The 14,624-nt window shown below is 42.4% G+C and overlaps 1 protein-coding gene across 4 annotated transcripts in view; it reads right to left on the bottom strand.

Annotated features, from left to right (window-relative positions):
- The window catches only part of SPG11 (SPG11 vesicle trafficking associated, spatacsin), a 579,875-nt gene that overhangs the window by 322,716 nt on the left and 242,535 nt on the right, over nucleotides 1-14,624 (bottom strand). For all 4 annotated transcript variants that reach the window (XM_069222954.1, XM_069222953.1, XM_069222956.1 and 1 more), the window contains one exon: nucleotides 2,569-2,675. In XM_069222954.1, the coding sequence (XP_069079055.1) occupies nucleotides 2,569-2,675 (107 nt within the window). The remainder of the gene's footprint in view (nucleotides 1-2,568; nucleotides 2,676-14,624) is intronic.

Below are 14,624 nucleotides of genomic sequence, written 5' to 3'. Positions count from 1 at the left end.
TGATAAACAGGAGGATCGTTTTTGGCGAATTATATTCTACAAATATTTCTAATGAGTACTCCCTAATGGTGGGACAGGGGAATTTTAGTACTGATCAAGTAATTCAGGCTTCTAGCCCAGGCACGGCGATTATTTTTAGTCTGGAGGAGACCCTCTAAGCCCCTATAGGCCACAGGTCCTGATCGAATTCTTCTGGATTTATATGGGTCCGAACCCCAGCTCTGGCCTTCTTACGTGAATATTCTGTTGAATGCAATTGCACAGGGTAGTGAGATCCCTGACACCTGGAGAGGGGCTGAAATCATCCCAGTGTTTAAAAAGGGGATGCAGGCTCTCCTGCCAATTATTGGCCTATCAGCTCAATAGATAATCTTAAAAAAGATTTTTCAAGACAAGTACTAAATAAGTCACAAGCCTGGGTTGACAGAGAGCAGATCCTGTCTCCCCTGCAAGCGGTGTGCCGGACAAAAACTAGTACTTTAGACCAGGTGTTTAGGTTCTCTCTTCTATATTAGAAGCAAGTATTATTGAATAAACAGAAGCTTTATGTAGCTTTTGTGGACCTTCGAGCAGCATTCAACCTGACCCCCGTGGTAACCTTTGGAGGGAATTAACATGGGTGCACCCAGTGATCTTATCAATATCTTGATTAGACTACACAATAGGAATTACGCTCAGGTTCTATGAGGAGAGCAGGGGGAATTAACAAACCGAATTCTAATTTTAGCTGGAGTGCAGTAAGGGTGAGTACTTGCGTCCAGGCTGTTCACTCTATATATAAACAATTTGGTTGAGACTCTTCGGTTGTGCGTTAATGATTCGCCCTCCTTGAATGGGAAGAAAATCCTGTTTCTCCTCTTTGTTGATGACTTGCTACTAATATCTAAAACACCTACTGGTCTTCAAATTCTGTTGAGTAAATTTATGGCATTTTGCTAGTCAAGGGGCTTAGAGTTAAAATGTTTGGAAAACAAATATATGGTCTTTGGCAAGGAATGCTCTAGAAGCAACTGTGTTAAAGCTGGTACTGAAGAAAGTGACAGGGTGTTTAGCTTCCATTATTTGGGAGTTACCCGGTCAGATAAATTTAAGTGGGACCCTCAAATTGACAGGGACTCTTTTACATTATCACATAGATCTAAAGCAATTTTACACTTTCACAAAGTAACATATACCTGATCTATTTCTCCAGCTCTAGAGGCCTATCATGCTAAGGACTTGAGTGCTGCAATTTTTGGCGCCGAAATCTAGGGACTATAATGATACACCCAAGTTGACAGTGGCAGAAAATAACTTTATCAGGGCCCTGGTCGCTGCTCCTAATAGTAAGCCACTTATTCTGCTCTATTATGATTTAGGTATTTACTCTGTTTCAGATCTTGTTCAGTTGAAACCAGCCCTGTAGGGGATACGCATCTGGCTGACACCACAACTGCTCAATTATAGAGACTGCCTAAGTGACCCAGTAAGGTTGGACTATGCTTTAAAGGTACTGTGGTTGAAGTTCATCCACAGTTGGTGTAAGAGGCTGAAGCTAGTAGAACGTTGGAACACACGTGAGCAAATCTGTAAGGTGGATAGGCAGGTATTAAAAACTGAGTACTGCCACTAAGTCCACCAGCGCCAACTTAGCAAAGATCACATTAGGCCATTCAACAGAGAGGTTTCTTGAGATCAAAACTGTCCCGGCATTCGAGCACCTCATGGATACTGTAACCCCCCCCCTTTGTTAAAAGCCTTTATTTAAGGTTCAGGTATGGGTATTTGCTTTTGAGAACATTTAGTAGCTCCTGGAAGAACAGTTAGGCTTCTGTAATATGTCCAGCATGTGAATCAACTCCGGAGTCACTGAATCACATTTTCATTGTGTGCCCTGGCTATCAAGACATACGATACCAATGGCTTCGGCCTATTGGCTTAAACCTAGGGGTCACACAATATCTGTTGGCCCTGCGCATACTGAGAACTGATCCATCAGAACCTATTGTGTTCGCAGTAACCCGCTTTCTTCTCAGTATCTGTTAAAAGCTAGCAAAGTTTTTAAAATAAATTTTAAAAGGTGCTCAGTGCCCTAGTATCAACAATGAATTGCATGTTGGGGTAATCAATAAATTGAAAATTGATGATTGATAATGACATTTTAAATCAAATAAAATTGTAATAACTCTTGTACCCAAAAGCTTTTTTGATATAGACAATTATTGTTCATTATTGTGTTGTAATCTATTGAGTATAGCGATCTCATATCGTGATTGATTATGATGTATAGTGTGTACTTTTGAGGTATGTTCTACCGAATAAAGTTGATTTGAACAGCAGTAAGTCTCAGGAGAGCAGAAAGGTAGGGAAATTGAAGAATACACAGATAAGATAAAGGAGAGAGAACAGAGGTACCAGAGGGAAGAAAGGAAAGTAGAAAGGAGAGGGACACAGGAGTAGCAGGTGGCAGGAAATGGAGGGGCAAGATGGAAATAAGTATGTAGTAAGTGGAATGTGGGGTGCTTGGCAAGCTGATCTTTAATCTAAAAAAGCAGTTCCAGAATTCTCTGCTCTGAACCTGTTGCTCACCTTCAGGATTCATGGCAACACTGCGGATTTGCACCAGAAACTCAAACCAGGGATGTGCCTTGTGTACATCCTCGTTTCTCAATACTGCACAGTCAGCTGGCGTTAATCTGCAAACCAAATGTGAAAAATCTCTGACTACCAATTACACCGGGCATAGAGGCTTTGCAATATGGAAAAAAACATCAAGCTGCAAGACATCAAAGACTCCCATGTGGAACCCCAATTGCAGTGTGCATCTTTTGTGAACACTCCTACTCATGCATTGTTTTGTTCTGCTTTTCTGGTGACTATTTGCAACTATCCTCCTTGGGTTATCCTCCTCCCCTTCTCTTATACTCCTTTGTACCTCTTCATGCTTAGCAGACTTCTGAACAGAGTAGGATTTTCATAACATTGGTATCATTCCACTTTCTATTATGTCCATAGTTCTCCTTCTTCAAGATTGATAAGATGTCCTTCCAGGCCGGAGAGGTACTTACGTACCAAAACAAACATAAAGGTAAAGAAAACCAGAGTGCATGTGTGGCTTAGTATATAAGTAGGCTTCATCCCCAGTTCCAGGACCTAGATCAGCTTCCCTTAGATCAATACACCTTATGTACTATGAAGTACCTGGATGTTTTCACAGCTGCTTCAGTCACAGGGTTTATTCCTGCGCCAGGGTTCTCTTGCTTAATTTCCTGAGATTATATGATGCAGTAATCTAATGTAAAAAATAGGTTCCTGGGGGTTTTCTACATATCAGTTAAGAAAGTACTGCATTCAAGTTAAAAAACGTATCTGAAATTAAATTTTTAGAGTTTCTAACCACAAACAAGCTCTGGGAGTAAACTTTGACCCTGAAACTCCAAGAAAAGGCCTTGAACCTAAACATCAAAGAATCCCTTTTTGTTGCTGATAATGGTGTTAAGTGCCACAGAAGTAATGCAAAACTGTGTCTTCATTTGAAAACCCTAGTAAAACCTACGTTTAACAAGGACTTAGGAACTGATAGGTTGGTCACACTGTAAAACACTAAAGAAGCCCACCAACTTCTGACAGTGTCCTTAGTCCTTCCACAGACACTGCCGGTTTGTCAGAGGAAAATTAAATTTGCCTCTAATACGCTTATTGTTCACAATCGGAGGGTCCTAGCTTTAGTGGACTTGTCTCCCTCAAGCATTTACAAAGTCTTCCTCAACCTCTTCACAAGCTCTAATAAATGATTTGGACACCGTTTTCACTCGAGATCTACTCTAATACAATATCTTGATGATGTATTGTTGGCATCTGTTACTGTAGATCAGTACAAGGAAAACTCAGTCTACCTTCTCACTGAATTGGAAAAAAGGGCCACAATGCTTCAAAAGAAAAACCTCAGTTTTGTCTTCCGCAAGTGTGGTATCTTGGGCATGAAACCTCTCCTGGCATAAGCCACCTCTCCTTTGAAGAGCTGAAGCCATTCATAAGTTAAATCACCCTGTAACTATTTCCCAGGTACTTAACTTTTTGGGAAGGGCTGGGGCCTACAAATGATGAATTTTGGACATGGCTAAGCATTTGTAAGGATTTAATTTAAAGGATACTCCTAAATCCCTGCAGTAGTCTAGTAAAGACAAAAATGCATTTATAAAAATTTAACAGATGCTGACTTCTGCCCCTTCTGAGGACTCCCTGATTACACCAAATCTTTTACCATGTACTGTCAAGAACCAATCATTTTGTTTTTGGGGCACGGGTACAAAGCATAGGGATCAGAAAAACCCTATAGCTTATTGCTCCTCAGTTTTGGACATAGTCATGACTGGACTCCCACCTTTTTACTGTCTGTAGTACCTGCTGCAAATCTTGTTGAGATGTCTGAAATTACTGTATCACGTTTTTCATTCACTGTTTCTAAACCCCACTCTGGTTTCACTCGTCCTCACTACTAAAACTCAGCATCTCTGTACAACTCAACTGCCATGATATGAAATGCTGTTGTTGTGTGCCTCCCGTATTACGTTGATCCATTGTCCTGCTCTGAACCCTCGTATTTCTCTGCCTACTGGTGGGAATGGAGACATGCTTGATTGTGTTTTAACCACCAGACATTACTAAGCCAAATACTGATATGACTTATGTACGTCTTAACAAAAGTGAATTCACTTATTTTGTGGATAAATCATGTCTTAACAATGTTGATTGTAATTAAGTTGCTGGTTATGCTATCCGCACTGTATACCAAATTGCGGAAAGCTGAAGCCTAATCCCTGTGGTTTACGTCATAGCCAAAGAAAACTGTTACTTTACTGTGTCCATGACCCCAAATGTGAGTTTAGAGTGACCCATTACTTTGGGCTCCTTTGGATGTAAAGAGGTTTTTTGACCTCAGCATGTATACCAATCAAAATGGGCAATATGTTCTCAATCTTTTAAATGGTTTACAGTAAACCAGAAAAGGTGGAGTGGTGAAGTGTGCTGCTCATCAGATCCTTCATGCAGATGTTTTAAGGGGCAATGCCCTAGCCGATTCAGCTGCTAAAAATACCAGTGTCTAAAACTGCTGATGTTGCTATGTATGTTGTGTGAACATACTTGTTGCCTTCATCCTGTTTAAAAGATTTATCTCAGTTGCAGGAGCAAGCCTCCAAAAATATTCCTCCTGGAATAAGCAACAATGTAAACAACACCATGGGGGTGGGGGCGGTGGAGAGACATCACTGGGCCTGTAGTTGCAAAGAAAAGTTTACTACCAAACATCATCAGGTTATGTCATGGAGCAGGCCACTTTGGCAGGGGTGGCATGATATGTAATACTGCAGCCCACTGGTACACAACCGTCTTTTCTTCTATTTCAAAAATCTTTTGCCAATATTGTGCCAGTTATCTGTCATACAACAAAAGATGAGGGTTAAGATAACGCTGCTACTGACTCGCCTCTTGATTGCCTCTTCATGCACATCCAAATAGACTTCATTCAGATGCCTCAACACGCAAAATACTCATTTGCTCTTTGATGGTGGGTATGTTTTCAGGGTGGGTGTAAGTGTACTCCTGTTCCTGTGCAGATGCTGTCATGGTAGTTAAGTGGTTACTCAGAGATTTCATTACTAGGTTGAGGGTATTGAGTCGTTTCAGTAGCAATCAAAGGATCCACTTTGCAGCAGCAGTCGTGCAATCAGTTTGTTAGGCTTTAGGAATAGTCCTGCATTTCCACTAACCTATCACTCTGAGACTGCTGGCTAAGTTGAAAGGAATAATGGGACCCTGGTGAATAAGATATGTTCAGAGACACAGTTAAATGGCCAGATGTCTTGCAATTAGCCCCATGGTCCTTAAGGAGCGATTCCGTCCCAGAAGACAAAAATCAGCCTGTATGAAATAGTGAATGGCTGACCCATGATGCACTCATTAAATCAACCTTTCTCCTCTGCCAAGCTGGATTTACAATTAAATGATGATACTGTTCTTCAAAACTGCAGAAAGCTTATACAATTTCTTTTCAGTTTCTGTTCTCAAGTGTGATCTACCTTACGTAGGTGTCCAATCGAGGCCTGCTATTTCCTCCAGCCCGGTGATTAGTTCTATGTTCGGGTATTTCAGAGGACGAACACAATACAACCCTTCTTGTGCAGTATATATCAGAACTTGCTCATCACTAACACAGCTGTATAATGCTGTCGGTTGACAACTTGGATTCACTCGTTTCACTGCAAATGAGCTGCTCTGCTTAGAGACAAAGGTGCTCATGCTGCCACTTTGGGGCCACTGCTAGGCCCCAGAACATCTGCTGAGTCTGTTTGTGCTGCAGCCTCATCATCTATTAATGGGTCAAAGTCCTCTGCCTGTTCCACCACCACCACGGGACAGCCTCTCATTCCTACTGACTCCTTTTGATGATTGGATCTATTTGCCGTCTTCCTTGCTGCCTTGAGCATCTGGCTGGTGGTGGGACACATTCTTCTGCAGAATGGAGAATTATTCCAAGACCGAACTGTACTGCACTTAACCTTGCATTAAGTCACCGTTCAGTTTACAAGGGTGACTTCTATGTGTTGCTCTTTGAAAAGTACAGAAAGACAATTAACTCTTCCTCCTGAAGATTTGGACACAGATGCTTGTTGATGGGGGGGGGATATCACTCATTTGATCAAAGTGGCCATCAATTTTAATGGTACTTGTCTTCAAGCTTTTCCACAGATTGCAACAAAATTTCCCAGTCTTCCTTCCCAGGCTTTAAAAAGGTAAAATAACCCTTTCAACTGTAAAAAGCCAAACATAACTAATCTCACAATGACCCAGCATGGAGTTATTTGTAAGCACTGAGGAGCAAATGTCTTTACTGTTTTTGTTGGACAAAATAAATGTAATTTAGCAGTGGAGAATCTTCCTTTTGTACATCCCATTTTGAGTTATCACCTTTCCCATGGACTGTTGTTTCTCAAACACCACACAGGAGGCGGTTAGGAGTATTTCAATTGTGGATCCCGGGCCTACCTCTGGTTGCCTTTAGATTGAACTGGGACTTGTTATCCACGCTACATAACGCCAGCCAGAAGACACTTTAATGTTCATCCCTAAGGTGGAAAAAGGAGCAAGCAAGCTGTTTCAACTAGTTCTAGGTTCTTCTCAGCTCTAATTCCCACTTATGAAATGACTGTTGCATTAGATAAGAAGTAATGCAGACATTTTGGAAGAAATAGCAAATGACACGCAATAGCTTTAGTGACAGAATGGCTAGATGCCCATGCCATGATGGTGATCCAAAATAGAATGGCTTTAGATTATCTATTAGGTGCCAAAGGTGAGAGAAGCCTCTACAATTGTCTGGACCAAATGCCGCACTTGCCTTCCCAGCACTTGCCTCAGCATATATGAGCAAATAGATGATATTAAGAAGAGTGTCATGAAATTACATGAACTGCTAAGCAACCAAGACCTAAGTAATAGGGCATCTGGACAGCGTTGGTTGGGGGAGGCTTTCCACACTTGAGGTATGAAGATATTTGAATCCATTACTGGTATTGTGCTGACTTAGGTGGTCATATATAGTTACACAAAAGGATGATGGACCGAGTGCTGAACAATGCAAACACTCATCCCCAGTCACAGATCTGGGTTTAATCCATTGTTCTTTTGCTCAATATGCCACCTCAGTTTGGACCCAGCCATATGCAAATCAGTCTTGACCCTGTTCCTCATGGGAACAGTCTAGCCCGAACTGCTAAGCCAGGTCCTCCCTGGACCAGAAACAAGCATCCTGGGACCGGTTTCAGGGTATCACCCTTCATCAGCCAGGCTAGCTTGAATCCAGTGGCACAGTGAGCAAGGGACACCCGAGACTGATTTGCATATAGCTGGGTCCAAACTGGAACGGCATGGGTGGCAAAAAAAACTATGGATTTAGGCCCAGATCTCTGTACTGGGGTAAATGTTTGATATTGTTCAGCATTCCGTCCATCACTTGTTCTTTTTGCATTTGTCACCCCAAGTGGGAAGGGTATGCCCAGACGTGGGTCCCGTGCTCCCCATGCCATGGGAATCAAGCTAGCCTGGCTGATGAAGGGTGATACCCTGAAACCGGTCTCAGGATGCTTGTTTCCAGTCCAGGGAGGACCTGGCTTGGCAGTTTGGGCTGGACTGTTCCCATGGGGAACAGGGTCAAGACTGATTTGCATATAGCTGGGTCCAAACTGGAACGGCATGGATGGCAAATAAACAATGGATTTAGGCCCAGATCTCTAAAAGGGGGGAATGTTTGACATTTTTCAGCATTCCGTCCATCACTTGTTCTTTTTGCATTGGTCATCTATAGTTAACAGGTTAGTATTGTGCATCATATAAAGACACTGTCAAAACGTTTTCAAGAAATACTAAGTGGCCAAAACCAAATTAGTAAGAAAATTAGTTACTCACCTGTAACTGTAGTTCTCCATGACTGGAATATTTCATATATTCACATGCTTGAATCATTCTCCGTTGTCAAGATGGGAGTCCCACAGTACCTTATAAAAGCAATTCAGTGATAGGTATAAACTAAAAAGGCCTTAGGCCCTTTGGTTAGGAACACATCATAGTCCTTTTAAAAAAAGAGTCCAAACTTAGGTTTCAGCCTATCAGGCTACACTACCCTCTGGAACGCTCCTGAGAGAAGCCCCAGTTCCTCAGATTTTAGAGCCAAAGTGTAAAGTGTGAATACCCGCTGAGAGAGATACATATATTTCTTTTCCTCCACTGTGACAGGTGAAGAACTGACTCCTATGGGTTCAGTCTGAGACCCAGTTCACTGAATGGGTTCATGCAAGCAGTTGTTGACGTCTTTGCGGCATGACTGGAAGGTGCTTTTATCAACCAGTTGTTGAGATGATGGAACACTTGATGTTTATGTTGTCTCAGAAAAGCTGCTCCTGGTGCCAAGCAGTTTGTGAAAATGCGAGGGCTGGATTTTAAGCCAAAGGGAAGAACCTTGAACTGGTAATGGCTGCTGGCAACTGTGAATCTTAAACATTTTCTGTGTTTTGGGTGGATAGGAACATGAAAATATGTGTCTTGGAGATCGAGGGATGACATGTAATCTCATTGGTTCAGGAGCCGCGATATATCCTGTAGTGTTACCATGGTGAATGACTGTCTCTTGAGATAGGTATTCAGATTTCTGAAACAGAGAATCGGTCGCCACTTCTTTGACTTCTTGCAGATCAAAAAGAAAGAGGAATGGAAACCTTTTCCTATCTGGATATAGGAACTCTTGCTCTGGCTCCTCTTTTGAGCATATTTTTTTCCTCCAACTTGAGGAGTTGCAGATGTTTTTGCGCAGAGTATTGTCGTTGGGTTGGGGTGATTTCTCGATAAAATATAATGAATGGCCGAATTGCATAAGGTTTAAGACCCTTAGGTAGGTTGTTATTTCCTGCCAGTGTAGTAAAGGATTGGTTAGTCTCCCCTCTGAGCCAGGATGGAGAAAGTAGTGGAGTAGCCAGTGCCTCTACGTGGTCATTGACAACAGCTCATATCCTTTCTTTGCTGTCCTAATTTTCCCCTTGGAAGGGGTCTATTATAGGCTGCAGGTAGTGGCTGCCTTTGCTGATATTGGGGGCAAAATTGTTGAGAAGCTGAGGAGTATGTAGGATAGCTATTATGTTGGTAGTCTCCTCTAGAAGAGGGTTGTCCTCTTCCCCGAATGCCTTGAAAAGGTCCCCAGTGATTTGGCCGTGTCCGGATCTGCTTTTATATCCTGGAGGGCATTATCAATGTGTTTGCCGAAAAGGGCTTCACCATCATAGGGTAGATCTAAGATTTTATTCGGAACCTCTGGCCTGAAGGAGGTGGCCTTGAGCCATCTCTGTCTTCTTAACACTGCTGCTCCTGCTAGTCGTCGAAACCGGATGTGGCAATGTCCATGGCGCAATCAAATATTTCAGATGATGTGCCCTCACCCTCCCGTAACACTTTCTTGGCCTAAACCATTATAGCTCCAGGACGTTTGTCTAAGTACAGAGCAATATCAAACATCTGTTGCTCGTATCATCCGAGCACAGCCAGATAATTTGCCGTCCTTACTGTAAGTGATGACATGGAGGAAAAGCGTTTTCCAATGTTATTAAGGCGCTACCCTCTTGGTCTGGAGGTGCTGAGATTCATGCTGAAGGGTTTTTAGACCAGTGCTGGGCCACCTGTGTGATTACCAATTCTATTTTGGGGTGTCCTGTGAGACATGCCAGAGCATCTTTCAGGCTTGTACTTGTTATCCAGGCTTAGTATCACCGCAGCAAATGTGGCTGGATTTTTCATTACTTTTAAGCCCTCATCCCAGTTGTAATCGACAATGGAGAGAGCTCTAATGCTTTTCCGAAAGGGTGCCTTAAAATCATAAAGGAAACACTTTGTTTTGTAGGCATAGGTAGTTAGAACTTCCCTGCTGCTCTTTCTAGAAGGATATGAAAACCGCCTATGTACTCGGGAGAACTATCTGCAGGGGGCGGCGTTGGAGTTATGGCGTTGGTAACAGATAATCATCCCATTCAGTATGAGCTTTTCAGAGCTCACCTTCTTCTCTGTCATCCTCAGAAGATTTGGGATCTTGTAGAGGAGCTATTTGCGGAGTGTGCCGTGCCGATGGAGGTACAAGTAATGGCTGTGGAGCCTGTGGAGCTGACGGCTGTACAGGTAGAGACCTTGCCAGTGGAGAAGTGTGTCTAGTGGAAGGAGACATTGGGGGGGATGCCTTCTGTAATCAGTTAACATGAACTGTAGGTCAGAAAGTGGTAATGAAAGAAGACACACCATTTCTTCCTGATATTGTTGATCGAGTTGTTCTTGGGGAGCGTAAAAACTCTAGACATTATATTCACCCTCATCATACTCATTCTCTTGACGTTTGACATGCACCTCAGAAGGACTGTGTGCAGCGCCAAAGGGACCTTCATTCGGAGAGCCTCATCTAACAGGTAAGAAGACAGCTATGATGGCACCATAGTTGGTAAGGTATGAGCATGTGTGTGGTGTTTTGTTTTTCTTGTCATTGCAATTTTTCTAAAGATTTTTCTCTCGTTGTTAAGGTTGTTGGAGAGGATGTCATCGTAGAGGGTGCTTTGAGCAACATTGACGTTGAGTCTGATTTTGCTGTTGACGGGAAAGTCATCCTCAAAGGGAGTGTTGTTGTTGATGTCATTGATAATGGTATAAGTGTGTGGCTCGTCAACAAAGAGGTCATCGTGGGGAAGGATGTTGATATGGAAAGGGCAGAGATGGTACTGGTAGTGGATGTTGTTGATGCTGCAGTGAATATCATTGTCGGCGAAGGCGCCGATCTGACCGTCGACAGAGCGAATAAAGGCTCTTTGAAGGTGTGATGAGCCTGAGGCAGAGAAGGCTCAGACACTGATTTTTCATGCCTCTTTGAGGGAGAAAGTGCACCATTTTTCTCCTTTTGCCCTACGGAAACGTCACCTTCCTGTGGAAACTTAGATGGACCGCATTCTCTGTAAGAGCTATAAGAGGTCTTTTTTGATGTTTTGTTGGGTTGTTCCTGAGAGGAATGAGAATCTAAAACATCTCTCGCTCTCTTTTGCAACCTCTTTGAGGAAGATGAAGAATCCTTGGTGTCATCATCAGAAACAGGCTCCTTTCTGGTTTCAAGTTTTTGGAGCATTAACAGCAGCCTCCCTTTAAAATCTTTCAAAGTTTTTGTAGAAAAAGTGTGACATATCTTGCAGTCCTTTGCCTTATGAGATGGATAAAGGCAATACATACAGTCTTGATGAGGGTCCATAGAATAAAGATTATTTTTGCCACAAATACCCCAGGGGGGGAATATCCCTTTCTTTGGTGTTTCTGACACATCAGAAGTCAAATTTAGAGCAAGTAAAATACAGATACACTGGAGTACGAAATATATCGGTAAATGCTAGAGGAAATATATATCTGAAATTCTTACGGAACAAGTCTGGAACATGTAGAACTCAGCAGAGCACGGAGGAGACTCCCTTACACAAAGTGCAGTAAAAATATCTGAGGGACTGGGGCTTCTCTCTGAGTGTACTAGAGGGTGGTGTAGCCTGACTGGCTGAAATATAAGTTTGGTCTCTTTTTTAAAAAGGACTATGACATCCAAGGCCTTTCTAGTCTATACCTATGATTGCAATGCTTTTATAAGGTACCGTGGGACTCCCACCTTGCTAGCAGGGAATGATTCAAGCATGTGAATCTATGAAAGGTCCAATACTGGAGTAACTATATCTGAACCTGGTTGGGGTGGTTTTCAACACTTGGGGTATGAAGATATTTGAATCAATTATTGGTATTGTTCTGATTGTAAAATATAGTTTTTAGGTTAATATTGTGCATCATATAATGCATTTGCAAAAATAAATGCACTGCCGAAAGGTTTACGCTTGCTACTTTCTAGGAGTAAGAGGAAACAAATAACAATGAGATTTTAAAGAAATGATTAGTTTATATTCTGCTGAACTATTAAAAGATTAAAGTTTTTCCTCTTTGAAAACAGGGGGCTGTGAAGATAAACATAAAATCTTGTCTGTATTATGGCAATGCACTTTCAGATAATGTTGTGAAAATAACCTCACATTTAGCCCTGGATGCATCAACTATTTTGAATCAAATATGGATGTTGTTTTAGATTAGCTCAAGGCTTTATGTAACACTAAATATGTTTGCTACTCAGGCCTCCAAATTAATTGGGACAAATCAGAGATATTCGCATTGACAGAATGTGCTGCTCTCTGACAGATGGGCTTTCCCTGCCAGAGACGGGTACAGAGAGTGGCAGGTGGAATAAAATATCTGGGAGTTCATGTTACAAAAGATATGGGAGAGCTGGCAAAGCAAAATTTCAGGGTAATTCTTGATGTGCTTAAAGCCCAAGTGGATAGAAGGATACTTCTGCCCATCTCCATCCTGTGGAGAATCTCCACAATCAAAAAGGTGGTATACTAAAATGTTTGTGTTTGCTCATCAGTGTCCCAATAGTGTTGCCTACAGTAAGTTTCTGCCAATTACAGCAAGTGATTACTCGACTGACTGGGATGGAAAACAGCTGTGTATTTGCTGGGCGGTCCCTAACGCAGCCTCTTGGAGGTGGTCTGGAGGTCCCCGACCCCTATCTTTATTACTTAATGGCGTAGGCTCTTCACGCATAGCCGTGGTACCATGATACAGCTAGACTTGCGAATGTTGTTTCAGTAGAAAAAAAAAACATACTCGTTAACCACAGTGATGGCCAGTAAACCCCATCGTGGATAGGAGGAGGTGGATGCTATAGATAGCACAGTCTATGCATGGTAGGCCATAGAGGACCATCGGCCATTATAAATGGTATACTCCCCACTTTTGCCAGTAGAAAATTATCCCCTTCTGTCACCATTACTTGACCATTCATCAGCTGCTTTCTTAAGACAAATGGGAGTGGAGATCCTGGGAGATCTGTTGCCTTATGGGGAGTTTATAACACTTCAAACAAGCATCTTAGGAGCATGGGGAATACTCGCCTGGCTGTGCTGCTGTACTAAAGAGTGTGACACTGCAGACAGAGCTCAGTCCCTAAATTCCCCTATTGAGCTGACAATGCTTACGAAAATCATCCAAAGGGTAGGCATGACTAAAACAATTTTGTTTGTACATCAAGAAGTGGCAAATGCCATGGCACCACGAACATTATCATCAAGTGGGAATAGAAAAACTATTTTGGGAGAAGGATCTGGGACAAGGCTTGACAATATTGTTGCACTCAGGTGAAGGACATCCCCTTCACAGACCAGCACAAATTACTCCACTTCAAATTCTTACACTGTTTTTGTTACACACCTGAATGTATCACCCAATTTACAACTGGGGGTATCGTCCGTTACAAAAAATATAAAGCAATCAAAGCTGCTTTTTTACAAATAGCCTGGGACTGTGCAGCATTAATTCCCTACTGAAGAAAGGTGTTTGCTACCGTGGCAGGCATGGTGGAGGTCCCTCTGAATCCCACACCTGAACTTGTCCTTTTGAAATTGACTAAAATCTTCCCAAGCCAATATGGTGCTTTGCGTCAATGTCCTTGTTGCTGGCTAAGCTACAAGTAGTGGTACACTGGATGTCACCCATAGTCCCCATGGAAGCAGCATGGTTAAAGGACATGACCTACTGCTGCACAGCCAAAGACGAGTATAGCGATCTTATGCACCCCAGAGCGAGACCCAGGGATTTTGAGGAGCCTTACAGAAAGTACTTGCCGTCAGGGGACAATCCTAAATTATCAAACCACAGCTCTGTATCTGGGGCTGATGCATGATCAGAAAAACAAACCTAAGAGGATGGCACCCACCCACAGGGAACATTGCAGACTGAGTGAATGATGTGTATTTTGCTCCAAATTGAAATTGTGATTGAAGCTGTGGCATTGCGAATGTCCCCTCGATGTTAAACCTTGTACTTGCCGTGGAGAGTTAAACTGTGAATGAGATGACCAATTGTTATACATTTTTTGATTGTTTTGAAAAACACGTAGGCCCAAAAGTCATAGGGCTCAGGTTTGTACCCTCACATTACCTAAAAGCCTAACCTAATGTTTAAACTTGGCAAGTAGAAATGTG

The sequence above is a fragment of the Pleurodeles waltl genome, chromosome 3_1, assembly GCF_031143425.1.
Source record: "Pleurodeles waltl isolate 20211129_DDA chromosome 3_1, aPleWal1.hap1.20221129, whole genome shotgun sequence".
Classification (NCBI taxonomy): domain Eukaryota; kingdom Metazoa; phylum Chordata; class Amphibia; order Caudata; family Salamandridae; genus Pleurodeles; species Pleurodeles waltl.
This window is presented reverse-complemented; position numbering and strand designations above follow the sequence as displayed.